Below are 17,478 nucleotides of genomic sequence, written 5' to 3'. Positions count from 1 at the left end.
TAGTTTAGGTACTAAAATTAAATAGCATTTTAGATTAAGTAGTAGTTAAAAAGTCAAACAAATTAATAAAGTAAAAAGTATTAGAATTTACAAATATTACATAACATGCCACTATAATAAAAAATAAAAATAATATTACATCACAAATATTACATTAATTTATACTATATTGTATTATAAAAATAAAAAATTAATCCAGTCACAACTTAACTGTGACTGCCTTAGTAAATTGAAAGAGACATCTCACACCACTATACTATATATTATTTTGAGTAAAAGTATTGGTTTGACATATATTTATACTATATTGTAGTATAATTTCTCTAAAAAAAATTCAATTAAGTCACAACTTAACTGCGACTGTCTCACAACTTAGATGTGACTGTCGTTTAGTCACAACTAAATTTGAAGTCGTGAGTGTCATACAGTTACAACTAAATGTAAAGTTAAGACAACATTAACAAGTTTTCAAGATAATATAAAAGCATCAAGGGCAATTTTGTCAAAACCTTATAAATTTTAACTAACACTCATCATATGTGGGCCAAAGGATAAAAATGTCAAATGGAAAAAGCTCAAATCAAAGGGTCAACATATTTGTGACCAAATCTAAAAAACTACATTTAAATTTTGGTAGTTCAATTAAAATATTATATGATATTCATGCTATACCAAAAAATTATTAAAATTTAATATTTAATCATAATTTTCTATTCTTAAAATTCAGAATAGAGTCCAATTTTAAATCCAAATAAAGTTTGTATATAATAAGACTTCATATGCCATTAGGCCACGTATCCAAATGTATCCAACAATGATCAACTCAGAAAGTTAAACTTTATTGTTAGAAAGTAAATTTGTTGATTTAAGGATAAAAAAAAAAAAAAAAAAGACTTGTATAAGTGTATAACATACAAAGTCATATTAAAGGAATATAATTTACCAGAAACAAAACAAAAACTATTCTTTGAAGGCAAACCTTAGCCGCCAGAGTCAAAAACAACTTCCAAACTTTTGTCTAATGACTCTAATCGATTCAATTCGATTTGAGTGGGTTGGTTCAAATTTTCTTTTATGTTTATGCATTTGGGTTTCGGTTGTAATTGAACCCAACCGATTATATCTGGTTCGAGTTATGACTTTCATAATATAAAAGTTTCTCCGATAATAAGGAAAATTTTTATTTTTATTTTTTTTCCAATAAAAAAATCTGAAAATCTAATTCCTATGAAGCCCCCAAATAGTACCTTTCCCGTCAAAATCCCACATCAGATGCACTTCCAAATTCCAATCTTATTTTATTTCCTCAATTTTCCACATAAACACCTCTCTTTCTCTCTCTGTCTGTCTGTCTCTCTCACTCACTAAAATCCAGCTCTCACTCCCAACTCACCCTCTTTGAATCTGACCCCTTCTTCATCTTCCTCCTCAGTCCTCACCCACTTCCCCCTCCTTATCCTCCACCCTTCTCTCACCACACCCACCTCCATTTTCAGAAAATGGGCAAAGGTGGCTCTCTGAGCGAGAGCGTGATCAAGAAGATCGTCCTCTCCTACACCTACGTGGCCATATGGATCTTCCTCAGCTTCACCGTCATCGTCTACAACAAGTACATCCTCGACAAGAAGATGTACAACTGGTCCTTCCCCATCTCCCTCACCATGATCCACATGTCCTTCTGTGCCTCCCTCGCCTTCCTCATCGTCCGAGTCCTCAAGCTCGTCGAGCCCGTCACCATGTCTCGCGATCTCTACCTCTCCTCCGTCGTCCCCATTGGAGCTCTGTACGCTCTCTCTCTCTGGCTCTCTAACTCTGCTTACATCTATCTCTCTGTGTCTTTCATCCAAATGTTGAAAGCCCTCATGCCTGTGGCTGTTTACTCAATTGGGGTCTCCTTAAAAAAAGAGAGCTTTAAAACCGACACCATGGCCAACATGCTCTCGATCTCCTTCGGCGTCGCCGTTGCCGCTTATGGGGAGGCCAGATTCGACACCTGGGGTGTGATTCTCCAACTGGGTGCTGTTGCTTTTGAGGCCACCAGGCTTGTCCTGATCCAAATCTTGCTCACCTCTAAAGGCATCACCTTGAACCCCATTACCTCTCTATACTATGTGGCTCCTTGTTGCTTGGTCTTCTTGTTTGTGCCTTGGATTGTTGTTGAGTACCCGCTTTTGAGGGACACCTCAAGTTTCCATTTTGATTACTTGATCTTTGGGACCAACTCTCTCTGTGCATTTGCTTTGAATCTCGCTGTGTTCTTGCTTGTTGGGAAGACCTCTGCTTTGACAATGAATGTGGCTGGTGTGGTCAAAGATTGGCTCTTGATCGCATTCTCTTGGTCTGTCATTAAGGACACTGTGACCCCAATCAATCTGTTCGGGTATGGCCTTGCTTTTCTGGGTGTTGCCTATTACAACCACTCCAAATTGCAGGCGCTTAAGGCCAAGGAGGCCCAGAAGAACAAGACTCAGGTCGATGAGGAGGCCAGTAGGCTGTTGGAGGAGAGGGAAGGTGAAGGAATGGGGAAGAAGAACGAATCCCACAATTGATTTACCAGTTCCTAATTGATTTAGGGACTAATTTGAGCTAGATTATGATAATAACAAGGTGGGAGAGGTGGTGGAAGAGCATAAAATGGATTCGATTTCGGGGCAAAAGAAATTGCGAGGTTACGGTTTTCTTTTGCTTCTTCAGATGAAGAATTCGGGTTCGGTATGTTGTTCTAGATTTTGGTTTCTTATTCTAGCTGTGGCTGTTCCTTTTTTTAGTTCTTCAATATTGTTAATGTCTAAGGATTTGAGATTCGCAGCTGTTGCTTATAGTGCCAATCATGTATGTTAGGAGAGAAAGAATCTCAGATGCCCTATTTTTTATTTATGTCTGTGTAGGAACTCCTTGTTATGAAGCTTTAATACGTATTTATTCATATTCATTATGTTTCTGTCTCAATCTGATTGTTTCTGGTTGTGTTGGGAAGATGGCATATGCATGTTGTGGGTGAAAACATGATAATTTGGATCACATTTTGGGTTCTTTGTATTGGACTGATGTTTGTGAACTTTTATCACTTGGAACTTTGAGCCTTTGGGGGATTAGATTCCTTTCTGAAATGGAAAAGTGAAAAAGACTAAGGGTAAAAATTTGGACCTTTTGAGTTTGAGAAGAAAATCATGGTAATAAACAGCCTATGCAGAACTGGTTGGTATGACATTGGTAATAACACTAAATCATATTAAACCTTTTTAGTTCATCAATTTACCAGATAAGGAACAAGAAAGGTATCTGGATCTGTAGCCTGCAGACCAGATTGGAGAAACAAATGAAGATCAAATTTACTCTGAAGAATGTAGTGACTTGAAAACGCTTAATTGACTAGTTTTCTAATGATTGAAATGTTGTATGGTAGAAAATACAGAACTGAACTTCTGTTTGTAGTTTCTTATGGTTGGAATATCTATTCCAATATACTTCATCTTTTCACTTTAACATAAGTGAACCCCTCTCAACTGTAATTGTAATATAGATTCCATTTTATATTTCGGGTATAAGATTTTCCCCTTTGCTCCTCTAGAAAATGATGTAGAAATGTTTTCTCAGATTACATTTTCTTCTAATCTTTCTATAGGAGCATGTGAACAGTGTTACCCCTGTAAAATTTTCTCCATTAGAAGATCAAATCCAATAAGATAATTGTTTGTATTTTCTCAGCATTAATCTTCCACCCCTTTTACCCTAACACAACCTTGAGTAGGCTCTGAGGCTTTGAAATGGCTGGAGTACAATGGACACTTGCACACAGTCTGAAGATTCTCACTCTTTTCATGTGAGGAAAGAAATGCACACAAAAAATGTATACACTCCTAACATGAAAGTTTCTTTTATATGGCCGGACGCACTGTGTGGAATTCTCACAATAGTCTACGAGAAACCTGCTCATTGCGTTGGGGCAATAAAAGTTTTTTCTCTGGTCACACTAGGCACTCTGCGCAAGCACGCCTCGATCCCCAAAAGCTATCACGCGGATCCCTGAACTTCTTACATGAGGCTACACAGAGTTGTTATGCTAACTAATATATTTTAGTGGTGTTTTGTTTTGTAGAGAAGGTTTCAATGTTTTGATGCTTTTAAAGAGTTGACCCCATTCCCTGTTATGCAAATACTGTTGTTTCGATATCAACATATTAAACGATATGCAGCACATGGGGTGTCAAGATTGAATCTTGTGATGAACTGCCAACTGATGACAAGACAAATAGGAATAATAATATGTTTAGTGGTAGTGGCATTGGTAGCAGCCTCATTTTCCCTCCTCTTCATTCGCCACAATTTCAGTGGGGATGGGTGATTTTGTGCCATCTTAAATTTCTAATATTCATGTGCATATTACATATATTTGTCACAAAATTGACTAAGATTGGCTGTTCATGTTGTTTGAAAAGGATATTTCTGTAATGTAGTAATTTAGTGGAGAACAACATAAGAATCTTTCTTTTCCTTTTTCTTTTTCTTTTTCTAGTTAGTAATTTTTTTTGACTTTATACCACAATAATACAAATTAGGATAAGGTGTCACGTCTTGAGCAATTTTATAAGTTTGGATGCCGGCTTAACTTGGCTGCTTATTTGAACTCACCTCAGATAAGGGATCATCTAACATTTATTATATTAAGTGAGATAATTTTTTAAATTTTTTTTGGGTTAAAATTTCACACTCAGACACAATATTGGTGCAACATGATCCAACTTGTCCTAACATTTCCATAGGTTTTAGGCTTTTAGCTGTCGTATATGTCCTTGCAGTCCTTGGGGCCACACCATGGCCATTGGCCCATAGCAGTTAATGCATATTATGCATCAACTGTTTCATTTGCTTTTTTTTTTTTTTTTGGCCAAAGTTTCATTTGCTTTTCAATCAAGTGTTGGTCGTATTCATTATTTGCCTAGCAATGTATCATAATTCATGTATGTCGTGTCTCGATTTTTAAATTATTTTCCATGAGATTTTTTTTTTGACGAAATATTTTCCATGAGATTAAGAGAGATCTGTAAAGTAGATGACTACAAGTCTACAACATAAATAATTAATGTAGTTGCTAAAAAACAAAGAGGGGGAGAGTGCGCACTTGAATCAATGCATGCCTTGATCTGTTCTCATAGTTCCCTTTAAAATTAGGCTTTATTGCATAAATGTCATCCAGATTATGAGGTTTGTGTGCAAATATCATCTAATCTTTTAATTATGATAATTTATCTTCTAATTTTTCAAAAATGTGCAAATTTGTCATATACCGTCAATTTCATCCATTCACTAGTTAAAATTAGGGATATTTTCGTCAATTCATCTCTAAAATATTTAATAAATATAATATAATTTTTTTTAGCAAAAATAGATCCCCCACCCAGCCGACGACACCACTTTCTGGCCCTTCCTCCTCTCTCTCTCTCTCTCTCTCTCTCTCTCCCTCTCCCTCTCTCTCTCTCTCTCTCCCTCTCCCTCTCTCTCTCTCCCACTTCTTCCCTCTATCTCTCTTGGCCTGTTGCTAGGTGGGTGACAGAAAGAGAAGGAGGACGGTAATGGGTGGGTGGGTGGGTGGGTGGGTGGCGCGAGGGTGTGTGTGTGGGAGATGGGAGTCGAGGGGTGTTGCTAGGAAAATGGGGGTTGCGGGGTGAGGGGTGCCGGGGTAGGGGGATTGGGGGAGAGCGGGCGGGTGGTGCTGGGTGGAGACGAATAACTTTTTTTTTGTTTTTCTGATTCAAAGTTTATAAAATATTAATTTTGGGTTTTTTATTTTTTGTATTTTTGTATTTTTAATTATATTTACATAAAAAAAAATTATTTAAAATTTTGCTTTAACATAAAATATGACAGCAGGTGGCAAATTTGCACAATTTTAAAAGATTGGATGACAAATTGTCTTAATTGAAAGATTGGATAACATTTGCGCATAACTATCATAGTCTGGATGACATTTATGCAATAAAGCCTTAAAATTATAAATGGATTGAACATCTGTGCAAGTTAGATGAAGTTGTTGTAGCTATCTGCTATGCTAGAACAAAGCTAGCACTACTGAAAACTTGAAATTTCAGGTCTAGTTAACAAACATGTAAAATTGTAAACTATCAAGCATCCATTAAACAAAAAAGAATCTCAAAACTATAGTTCAAAATATGAACTAATGATCATATTGTAATTAGATTGTCACCAGAAATCTCTACATGAGCACAGGCCATCCTTGAAATGGTGAAACCTGTTTCGGTCCCTCACTACAATCTCTCGATTATAAATCTTGGAGATGAACTTAGTAGCAGAGTGGCAATCATGACAAACTCGCAAATTCTTCACTATTCGAATAGGTGTTCCTGGTGGCGTATTCAGGAGGGCAAAAGCAATGGCCAACTTTTCACTATGCCTGTTTAGAGCATCTTCTTTATCTTCTTCATCAATATCTAGCAGAACCTCTGATGTAGTAGGAACATATCCAGCCTTCTTCATCTCCCTCCCCATCTCATCTACCATCTCATAAATCTCTTTGTACTGTTTATGTGAAATATCTCCAGCCACAAATTCGTAAATTTGACCATCTAGCTCAATCATAGTGCTGCCAGGGATCTTTTTCATCCCTTTGCTGTCCATCACCTCTCTAATCTTGGTTTTCTTCTCCCAATGGGTCATTTTTGCATAGATGTTGGAAAGTAGTACATAATTTGACTCATGCATAGGTTCATTCCTGATTAACTGTTTGGTGATGCTCTCTCCAAGCTCGAGTTCACCATGGGCACGACAAGCACTGATCAGGGTTCGCAAAACTATCGGGTTTGGCTCAATGGGCATTTTTTGAATAAACTCCAGTGCTTCTTTGACAAGTCCTGCCCTGCATAACATATCCACCATGCATCCACAGTGTTCTATCTTAGGTATAACTTCAAATTTTTCCATCATTGAACTGAAGTACCTTTTACCCTTTTCAACTAACCCGGAATGGCTACACGCAGAAAGCAATCCTATAAAAACAACATCATCAGGTGCTACCCCGGTTCCAATCATTTCCTCAAACAAAGATATGGCCTCCATTCCACGACCATGCATTGCCAGACCATCAATCACAGAAGTCCAAGAAACAATTGTTCTCTCACTCATGTTCCTAAACAATTTCAAAGCTTTATCCACATCGCCACACTTTGCAAACATGTCAATGAGTACATTCGAAAGCTCCACAGTTTTCGGAATCCCTTCTTTCTCAATGTAAGACTCAACCCACTTCCCAAGCTCAAGCGCACCTAAATCTGTACACGCAGACATAATCGAGACCATAGTAATCTCATCCGGCCGAACTCCCACCATCTGCATTTCCCTAAACAACTCAACCGCATCTGCGGACCACCCCACGCGCACATACCCTCCAATCATTGCGCTCCACGAAATAGAGTCCAAGTTGGGCATTTCATCAAACACCTTCCGACCAAATTCAATCCCCCCACCACAACAACAATACATGTGAATCATAGTATTGCGAACATGGACCTCATCGTCAAACCCGAATTTCACCACCGATCCATGAACCGACTTGCCCAAATTCAACTCCCCGATGCCAGCACAGGCCTTGAGGACAAAAGGGTACGTGAATTTGTTAGGCAAAACAGCACCCTGAAGCATAACATTGTAAAAGCACAAAGCTTTATGCTTTCCATGACTGGTTTGAGCATAAGCTCTGATAATGGTGTTGAAGAGGAACGCGTCGTAAATGCGGGTATCGGCGTCGGGCGAGAACAGAAAAGAAGAGGCATAGTCAATGGCTTTGAGGTCGGAGGCGGTGGAGGTGAACTTGGTGAGGACTAGCGGGTTGTTCCGGAGACCCGACTTGAGAATGTGGGCGTGGAGTTGGGTCAACTTTGGGAGGGCGTTGCATAATTGGAGAAGAGCTAAGCAGCTCTGCTCTGCTTCTCTTTTGTTGATGAGCTTGCATCTTTTGATGGCTTGCATGGAATTGCATTTCAAAGCTCCCCAACGGCTATCCATTAGATTAAACCGTTAAAGAGGTTGGTTAAAAAACGACAATAAAATCGTCGTCGTGTTCTCGCTCACTTGGGCACTTTCCCTTTTTCCACGTGGCTGGTCCAAACCGCGGCCACGTCTCGGCCACGTCACCTCTTCCTCTACCTCCCAACTTTCTGGTACGCTTTTATGATTTCTAAACTTTGTTACAGTGAATGAACAGAGAAATCAAAATCAATAACGTCACTGCAGAATTTGATACATCCAAGTCGCTCCGTGAGAGAATGAGATTCAAAGCGTCGTCGTCAATCTCAGCGCTTCTATTTCTTGGGCTTGTTCGCGGCCCAACTGCAACCTCCAAGCTCCGAGACTTCAATGCGATTCGCTCTTACTGTGATCGAGCCTCAACAAACCCTCTAGGTCTCTCTCCCTCTCTCTAAAGATTCAATTCAATTCGACTATGCATTTTATCAAACAGTCTCAGTGCTTCTTCTTCAGGGCCACTTACACAGTACAAGAGGCTCGTCGAGCAAGGGAATCTACAACACGATCCGAACCAAGAAGCGGTCGCTTTCGAATTGGACAAGTTGCTCGGGAGGTTGGAGCAGTATGAGAAAGAAATGGAGGAATATCACGTAAAAATTCATTGATTTTGAGCTAATTGAAACCTCGAGAATTCGTCTGAAATTTTTTGATTATTTTCTTCTTCATTTTGCAGGCACGCCTTGCGAATTGGGAGAAGCAGAGAGAGGACGAGCGACGCAGGCTTTTGATGGAGGAAGCTCAGCGTCAGCAGAAGGATGACCTGTGGAATTCAGTCAACAACCAACGCAGTAAGCTTGTTCAGAGATGGCTGTACCGGTAAGCCAAGCCAAGCTGCTTATACAAAAAGCTTATTGATTTTCTATTCGATTTTTTTTTTGTGTGTGTCAATGTGATGGCTCTGTTTGGCTCAGAAAAAGACCTGATAATCTAGAACCTGGAGTTGGGAAATGGGTTTCATACCTTAATCGAGAGAGGAAGTTAGATTCGGTCGTGGGTCGCCGTCCAACTGCTCCTCCAGCTCCCAAAGGACTATACATTTATGGCAATGTTGGAAGCGGTATGGTAATGGTGCTATATTATATATATGTTTATTTGTAAAGCAAATGTGTGCCAGCCTAAATCGAAAGTTGATTTTGCTTCTGATTGTACAACACTTGTCCAGTATAGCATTTCAAAATCATATTTTTAAAGTGCTAAATAATGATACTTCTATTCAGGAAAGACAATGCTTATGGACATGTTTTATAGTGCCACCGAAGGAATTGTTAAGCATCGAAAAAGATATCACTTTCATGAGGTGAGCCTTTGATCGTGAAGATTTCACAAATTTTGGATAACATTAGATGACCATATTCATGTATACAATTCTTTCTAAGTTGACCATTAATAAAAGTTTTTAAACCATAACATCTTTATTTGCAGGCAATGTTAAAAATTAATGAGCAAATGCATCAGATTTGGAAAAAACAATTGGAGGAGAAGTCTGTGCAGTCAAGCATTGCCAATTGGATAATGAATCTTCCCTTTGATTCAAGGGTGAAGGAGTGGGTGGCTGCCGAAGAGAGATATAAACAAGAGGTTCAGATGAAAAACATCCTTCCAGCTGTAGCAGATAAGCTCCTCATAGACCGGCAGGCGAATCAAAAGGGTGGTAGCGTACTTTGTTTTGACGAGATACAGGTCAGGTTAAATGTGTGCTATGAGAGTTTTTTCTTTTTGATACTGTGTCATCACGATTATAAATTGATTATACTGTCACTTTAATCAGGGGAGGCATGGGTTATCTACTTTTTAACTCAAAATATTACCTATAACCTATTAACAATTAGACAAAGTCATAGAGCTAGTATTTGGTGTCCCAACTCTCACGTCCAGCATGACAAAAAAGCTCCCAGTCCATAGCTTATAAGCTGTCTACTGGGATGAACCATCATTCATTACTGAAATGATCTTAAAATTTCTAATGCATCAATCATTTGGTTGCACACAATTAAGTGTCACCAATATTTGGTTGATTTTGAAGAACTTGTCATTTCTGAAAAGTAAGGGGTACCAGTAGGGAGAAGGGGCAGGGGCAGGGAAAACTTGTAAATCCATATTGTTTATCATTCAGAAGGAAACACAACTAGGATTTGTAGAGGTTATTGATAACCAATAGTTACACAAGGGCATTCGGTGACTAGGATAATATGTGATATGATAACAGATGAGAACTATATAGCTTTAAGATGAATTGGTAATATTCAAGATGATGGCTAAGAAAAATTAATTGGTTACTCTATCAGAAATTTGATTCAAGATCTGTTCTTATTTGGTCTTCTTGTTGTCCCTTTTTATCCTTCATTACAGTTTGGGATCACTTTTGGTGATTGGAAGTTGGAAAAAAAAAACCAGCTTATATATTTTGCAGCTCATTTTATGACTTGGAATATTCTTTCTTTCTATTACAGACTGTTGATGTATTTGCTATTGTGGCCTTATCTGGAATTGTTAGCAGATTGTTAAGTACCGGAACTGTTCTTGTGGCTACCAGTAATCGAGCACCAACGGACTTAAATCAGGTGCGCCTGTGTGTTTTAAATTGAAGATAAACCGTCAATATTCCCTGCCACCTTATTTCTCAAGCACATATTGGTATTTTGCAACATATTTAATCCATCATTTTCAGCTATTCGTGTAACTTTTTGGGTAAGGAGTGATGAAGATGGCCTAAGCTCAATAGTTTTCTGCTCACACTTCTCCAGATTATTTAGCAACTTGATTGATTGTTATGTAGATAAGAACATTGCATCTTTTTTTTTTGAAGCGTTTCTTGAGTTTATCGAAAAACCACTTTGCCATAAATTTAATCTTTTACTTTTGAAACAAAAATCCCTCATGCAGGACGGTATGCAGCGGGAGATCTTCCAGAAGTTTGTTGCAAAATTGGATGAGCACTGTGAAATTGTTCTGATTGGAAGTGAGATTGATTATCGCCGTGTTATAGCTCAAAGATATACGGATGAGGTGAGCATGAAGCATTTTTCAGTTATTGCTTTGCTCTATCTGCCTATCTGGTAGTTGAAATTACTTGTAAAACAAATTTGGTGGTTAAAATTTTACAAGCTTAAACATACAGGTTCACTACTTCTGTCCTTCAGACAGCATTGCTCTGAAGAAATTTGAGAAGAAGTGGCATGAGGTCACAAACCAAGTAGGGGGACGGATCACCTCGGATACTATTCCAGTGATGTTCGGAAGGTACTTCTTTTAAAATTTAAAGATATTCATTTGATGATATTCCATTTTATATCATACAGACTTGTTTCTTAAATCAGAACACTGGAGGTTCGTGAAAGCTGTAATGGAGTGGCACGGTTCACATTTGAGTATCTATGTGGTCGGCCGGTATTATGCTTGCCTTTGTATGCGTTTTTAATTTTTGTGTTGTTTTATTAATTATCCATTTATATATTGGATGATTGTTTTAAAGCGCAATATATTCAATGGAGCTGTGTGTTTTAACTAACAAGTTGATCTTCTGATTCTGTGAATCAATCTCAATCTCTTATGAAGAAGACTATAATCATTTGAATTCTTTTTGTGCACCAATAAATTTAAAGGAAAAAAAATGAAAGTTGTGCATTTTGATATATTTTAGAAGAAGGAATTTGATATGAATCAGAACAAATTGTACATTTGTATTCCAAATTATTACAATTGGAATGTAGAATGACATTTCTCAAAGCTACCTATATTGCGAATCAAAATTAAACGCTTCTTGTTTTTAATATTTTGGGCCTTTTCTTGATGCTACTAAAATGCACTTTAGCTCCTAACTTCTTTTTTCATTCTCTTTCTTCCTCTTTGCTTTTTTTAATTGACTTTAGGTAGGCGCAGCAGATTATATTGCAGTAGCAGAAAACTATCACACTGTCTTCATATCTGGCATTCCAATGATGAGCATGCGTATCCGGGATAAGGTACTACAGCTACTTTTCTACTTTTGTGTTTGTTTTGTTTCATGTTCTGCTCCTTCCGCATAAGTTGGTTAAGCTTCAATTGCACAACAATGACTAAAAGGAAGTTTTATACAAAGTGGGGTTAGATATAAGATGAAACTGGAGAAACACTCGCAGTTAAATCAGAAAGGGGAAGGAGGGGGGGAGGTAAGAGACATAACAATCCCTGATACCACAGTTAAGTGGTCATCATATCCCAATCCATTCAATACAGCTGGATTAAAATGCATACATAATTACATATACATGTATGTCACAGTAAATTTTCTGTCTAATGTATCTTTTATATGCACCCAGTTTAAACCAAGTTTTGTTCCAATTTTTCAGGCACGGAGGTTTATTACCCTCATTGATGAATTATACAATCATCACTGCTGTCTATTTTGTTCTGCAGCTTCTTCTATTGATGAGTTATTTCAAGGAACTGAAGAGGGTACACTTTTTGATATAGAGAGGTAACTCTTCACTTTTGTTTAATTGTTACTTATTAATAATGATACAAAGAGTATCTCGATGCTTCGAGATTCATCATTCTAGGTCAGGACTTGCAGCTGGTTGCTTTGATTCTGAATTGTATTCATTTCACATATATTTTTCATTTGCTCCCTCAGATGCATAATTTACTCTGTGCTGCTTGCGCAATAAATTTTTATTGCATTTTTGCAATTTTAGCAGTGATTTAGGAAAGAGTTATCAAAATAGTAGCTCAATTTTAAGAGCACAATATGAAGGAAAGATCATTGGCCTCAGCTACAGTCTTGTTGTAACACTATTGTATGGTCAAGGGCTTAAGGAGTTTTGTCACATGGTGAAATTTCCTGCTGCATTTTGGTGACAATTCAAAGATAGTTTCCTATGGGGGCTAATGGCCTACTTATTTGATTATCCACCTTGTCCCAAACCTTTTTCTATATGTTCGCAAGTACTGACTCTAGGTTCTTTTAGTTTTGTCATGGTTGGTAATTTGGTGGTCTAAATATGCAACATGATGAGCATGTGTACTTGTTTGCTTCCAGTTTCCAGTTTGAAACAGAGACAGAAGGTGCAAAGCTTCGCCGTGATGTTTTATCAGAAGGGACTGTGAGTTCAGGAGGTGCTCCCACTGGTATAATATCCATGCTATCTGGTAAAGAAGAGATGTTTGCTTTCCGCCGAGCAGTAAGTGGTGTTCTTTATCTCTAGAACACTTCACTATTTCTGATTGAAATCTGTATGTTGAACAAAAAGCGCTTTCTGTGTAGGTATCGCGCCTGATTGAAATGCAGACACCTGTATACTTGGATGGAGTCCACAGTCTTCATCCTTATTTCCAGAGACAACGCCGAGAATTTGAAAATATTTCTGCAGGAAATTTGCAGCCTCAGTTGTCATTCTAAGCAACAGAATTATGGTACCTTCCTGTACATTTGTGATGTTTCACTCCCTTGTATCTCCTTATGGTTTGAAGTTCAATAAGCCTGAATTTGCTGTTATTTAACATTGAATAAGAATGTTGTAAGATTATTATAATAAAAAAGTGGTTCTTTATTCTTTATTTCTGCTCTGCTACACATTTGTAGTTTTTTTTATTTTTCTTTGGGTACATTACACATTTGTAGTTATAGTTCCGCCAGTGGCACTGGCAAATTGTGACGTACAAGATATGCTTTTCCAACATGCATGTGGCTCTCAAGATGCAATCTCCTAAAATTCCAAGAATACTTGAGCAACAAGCAAAGCAAAAGTGGAATTGCTAAGAATGACCTCATTTTGTTTACATGAGGAATAAGGTATAGTGGTATACAACCACATGAGGAACTTAGATGCTTGTTCGGTTCTTGAGCATTTCATTTGCTACTAATTCTAGAAGTCTTTTTTTCCTCTTTTTGGGGATTGCATCAGAACTGCCTTTTGATGAATGAAAATTCTTTTTTTTAAGTAGTTACAAATGGTGCTGTAAAAACAATGCCCTTTTTTTGTTCTAATTATTTGGAGAGAAAAGACGAGTGAAACTCTTGTTGTGGGTGTGAAGTGATCTTACTATTGGAGTTATAAATCACCACATGTACCACGCCCTTCTCATGCAAGAATCTGAATCTATCACATGTTTTAACCCTTAAGTTAGCAGTCAACTTTATTTAATTTAATAATAATAATATAGAATTCATGACTTTGAGATAACTATTATGCCATTTACTTTGGAAGAGGATAACCCATTTGTTTTTTTATTGGTTATATTCTCTGATTAATTGATTCCTAGCCACTTCTGATGATCATCAGGCTCCTTTAATTGCTTTGTGGCTCAAAAATCATATATAGTACCTAACATGCTTGGATCTTGTGGGAATATTACGTAATATACATTCAAGCATTCATGGAAAAATGGCATCTGGAAGTGGCATACATACCACAAGCTAGTGATCAAATAATTTAGGAATTTCAGATTTCAGAGTTGCTATATCGAACATGATAGTACACGTCATCCCACTCACTTTTAAAACAGTTGTTAAGAGTCCTAAGCGCCTAGTTGAAAAGGGCTTGAGCATTCCGTTTCAACCATGATCATAGTTTAGTTTTGCCTTTGACTTATAGTGGAAGACCCATATGGGATAAGGAATGGCCAATACATATCCCACTCATGGAAGTCAAAGTGGGGGGAAAATCAGTACTGGAAAGTGATAATAATGGATTCGTAATGAGAAATTCTTCTTAGAGTGTGTAAAACGTTTATTTCATATTTACCCTTTACGTTGATTATATAATTAATAATTGTCAAATGAGTGCGCTGATTACATAATTAATAATTGTTAGATGAGTGTACACGTTACACTAAAACTTTCTAGCTCGCAATTAGAATGGAACAACAAATTAATCAGCCAAAAGAACAGAGTCAAACTGCTGCGAGAATTGAGTGCATGCATGGGATGCCTCGTTTTTATTTTATTTTTTTGGGTCTGGGATGCCTCATTACAAAGTGTTTTATTGAAGGCTGCTTACAACTTACAAGATCATGGTACGTACACCATGCATTAATAATCACTGAACGTTAAAATTTCTATATCCTCTAAACTTCAGCTCTATCTGAACTACAAAGAGATCCCGGCCATTTGAAAATACTCTTCATCAGGTAGCTGTAAACATCAGATCAGCTGGTTCAAGTTGATTTCATATCCTGCAGAAATTAACCATCATTTCTAAGCATATATTATAAAGAGATACATACCATGGTATGGTTCAAGATAAAGAAATAGGTAACAATAAGAGTTGAAGATAGATATATTACTGGACATATTCAACATTGATTCTTGCTGTTCGAGAGCGTGAGATGGCTGCAAAAGCATTCGTTGACATGGCGATGGTAGAAGGGCATGGTGATTTTCTGCAAAAATCCACCACCTTCACGTCCACAGTTCCACCCTTGCAAGGTTTGTTATTGCCACTCAGGCACCTCAGTCTATAGCGCCTCCCACAGGCAGCACCATTATCCCACAACCCTTCACTCACCGCCACAAACAGATTCCCCGGCGGGAACTGGTCTTGCTGGTTTCTATAACACTCTGTAGCTGCACAAAAATTCAATATGCATGCTTTATTAATTGCAATAGAAACAACTCAAGAAAGAGAACATATATATTAAACTATATATGTACCTAAAGCAAAATTTTCTCTTGTCGGAAAGTTTGATATGTTATGTTATAAAACTATGCGGTTCTGATTCTATCGTGTCACAAAAAAATATGCCAAATATCTAGCTAGAAATAATTACTCATGAGTCATGTTTATATACTATAAGAAAAGAAAAACTATGTTTGCAATTTATGAAATTGGTACTGCTTAATTGAGTGTGCATATGGAGTAAGATATAGATCATGATGTATTGTTTACTTACGTATATAGGGAGGACCATAAGAAGTTGCTGTGCCAATATCCCCCAGAACTAGTCTGTCTTCTTTGCACAATAAGATTAAAACTGTGGTCATAAAGAAGAGCCTCATAATCACAGCAAAGTGAAAGCAAAGCAAACTTGTGCTTCTTTTCTAATGTTCTACTTCTATACATCTGTTTGTGCAATGGGTATATATAGAGGCATTAGGCTCTCTATCACTCTGACAAAAAAAAACCTCTTTTTCTCTGTAGATTATTTTTGTCCTCATCATAAAGTTTAAAACTTTTTAAATCATTTTTGTGAGTACTAAGAATATTCATATCTGCAGGTTGACAATTCAATACCTTCTAGATCAGCCTTCGAAGATGTCATGAGGTGCTTGCAGATAAAGAGGTTCATCACTCGGGAATTTAGTGGGAGTCTCTGGTCTGATTACTTTTAATTAAAAATCACATAAAGTAATGAGAACGCTACTTTTTAGAAAAGACATAGAACCACTTTATAAATTCAAATGATCTGATCTGGTATCAATGCCGCCTATATGTGCTAAAGTTTGTCACTAGATAATCTTTATACCAAATTTAATCATGGGTCAGTCATCACTCACATGAATTGGGTTTTCAGCTAGATTCTATCCTTTACTAGATGTGCACGTGCTACACTATAGAAAAATTAGAACAAAAAAAAAAAAAAAAGACTAACAACCAAATATAATGTAGCAAGCATCTTTAACGTGTCAATGACATGTCATGACATACTACAACCTGCCATTACAATATGTATAAATGAGTCATGAGAACGTCATCTGCACGCCATATCGCAAGTCATGACATGCCATGGGCACATTGAACAGCATAAAAGAGTTCCCTTTAGGATTGCACCAAACTCAACCACAAAGTAGAGTCTGAACAATGTCATGCCCAAAAGGTGAGATGGAGCATGTAATTTGCTGCTATAGAAAAAAAAAAAGAAAAAAAAGAAAGGGGAGGTAACAAATGAAAGTAAAATGGCAAATTGGGTTAAGTTGAAGCTAAAACTAATGTTGACTACATTCTGTGATCAAATAGGTAACGTAAGAAATTCTACAAACTGAGATAACATAATATCAAATAGAAGATAATTATAATTTGAGAACAAATAGATTTTGGGAAATTTGCATAAAATGAGAAGTGAGGCAGTTCTATCCTACACTGAACAGAGCGAGCTGCCCTTTTTCGCCGCTTGCAATTTCTTTGATCCGTTGGCATGCCTTTCTCCCATACATCTTCGAACCTCAAAATAAGGTCAACCCCACCTAAGTTCCTACTATCCAAATAAAGTATTAATTACAATTTAATATTTTAACTTTACTACATTTTTCAAGTTCATACTTCAAGTTCAAAAACTTATAAATATATACCTCAATTTTTATTTTATTTCAAATTAGTACCTCTGTTAAGTTTTCTGTCAATCAACTGTTATCTTTGATGATGTGGCAGGATTATTTTCGTCTCTTCACCCTAGTTTTGTCCACTTGGACTCTAATTAACCACTTAAGTTGCCACATATAAAAAAAGTATTTTAATATTTAAA

At 37.2% G+C, this 17,478-nt stretch overlaps 3 protein-coding genes and 1 pseudogene across 3 annotated transcripts; 2 read left to right on the top strand and 2 right to left on the bottom strand.

Moving 5' to 3' along the window:
• The first annotated feature begins 1,320 nt into the window (after positions 1-1,320).
• LOC147279143 (putative sugar phosphate/phosphate translocator At5g25400) lies at positions 1,321-2,949 on the top strand. Its single transcript, XM_086250811.1, has one exon. It carries the CDS (start codon positions 1,500-1,502, stop codon positions 2,547-2,549), a length of 1,050 nt encoding a protein of 349 aa, XP_086106937.1. The 5' UTR covers positions 1,321-1,499; the 3' UTR covers positions 2,550-2,949.
• Positions 2,950-6,023: 3,074 nt separating this feature from the next.
• LOC147279142 (pentatricopeptide repeat-containing protein At4g21065 pseudogene) lies at positions 6,024-8,019 on the bottom strand (annotated as a pseudogene).
• A 204-nt stretch (positions 8,020-8,223) lies between these two features.
• Positions 8,224-13,575, top strand: LOC147279141 (AFG1-like ATPase family protein). Its single transcript, XM_086251072.1, has 14 exons — positions 8,224-8,415; positions 8,494-8,630; positions 8,714-8,856; positions 8,952-9,097; positions 9,258-9,337; positions 9,463-9,720; positions 10,491-10,601; positions 10,924-11,046; positions 11,159-11,280; positions 11,358-11,427; positions 11,910-12,002; positions 12,369-12,496; positions 13,058-13,199; positions 13,283-13,575. The coding sequence occupies exons 1-14, from the start codon at positions 8,280-8,282 to the stop codon at positions 13,415-13,417; spliced, it is 1,824 nt and encodes a 607-aa protein (XP_086107198.1). The 5' UTR covers positions 8,224-8,279; the 3' UTR covers positions 13,418-13,575.
• Positions 13,576-14,954: 1,379 nt separating this feature from the next.
• On the bottom strand, positions 14,955-16,045 carry LOC147279140 (EG45-like domain containing protein 2). Its single transcript, XM_086252461.1, has 3 exons — positions 15,910-16,045; positions 15,304-15,583; positions 14,955-15,192 (listed from the first exon to the last, which is right to left on the bottom strand). Exons 1-3 carry the CDS (start codon positions 16,013-16,015, stop codon positions 15,186-15,188), a joined length of 393 nt encoding a protein of 130 aa, XP_086108587.1. The 5' UTR covers positions 16,016-16,045; the 3' UTR covers positions 14,955-15,185.
• Between the last annotated feature and the right edge of the window lie 1,433 nt (positions 16,046-17,478).

The sequence above is a fragment of the Dryas octopetala genome, chromosome 7 (genome assembly GCF_963921425.1).
Source record: "Dryas octopetala chromosome 7, drDryOcto1.1, whole genome shotgun sequence".
In the NCBI taxonomy this organism is placed as follows: domain Eukaryota; kingdom Viridiplantae; phylum Streptophyta; class Magnoliopsida; order Rosales; family Rosaceae; genus Dryas; species Dryas octopetala.
Note: the sequence above shows the minus strand (reverse complement) of the source record. Positions and strands in the feature narration are given on the sequence as shown.

Coding starts and splice junctions, on each gene's coding strand:
- LOC147279143 (XM_086250811.1), top strand. CDS start 1,500: ATGGGCAAAGGTGGCTCTCTGAGCGAGAGCGTGATCAAGAAGATCGTC.
- LOC147279140 (XM_086252461.1), bottom strand. CDS start 16,015: ATGAGGCTCTTCTTTATGACCACAGTTTTAATCTTATTGTGCAAAGAA. Junction 15,584..15,909: donor TTATGGTCCTCCCTATATAC/GTAAGTAAACAA, acceptor ATTTTTGTGCAG/CTACAGAGTGTTATAGAAAC.
- LOC147279141 (XM_086251072.1), top strand. CDS start 8,280: ATGAGATTCAAAGCGTCGTCGTCAATCTCAGCGCTTCTATTTCTTGGG. Junction 8,631..8,713: donor AAGAAATGGAGGAATATCAC/GTAAAAATTCAT, acceptor TTCATTTTGCAG/GCACGCCTTGCGAATTGGGA. Junction 9,098..9,257: donor TTATGGCAATGTTGGAAGCG/GTATGGTAATGG, acceptor ACTTCTATTCAG/GAAAGACAATGCTTATGGAC.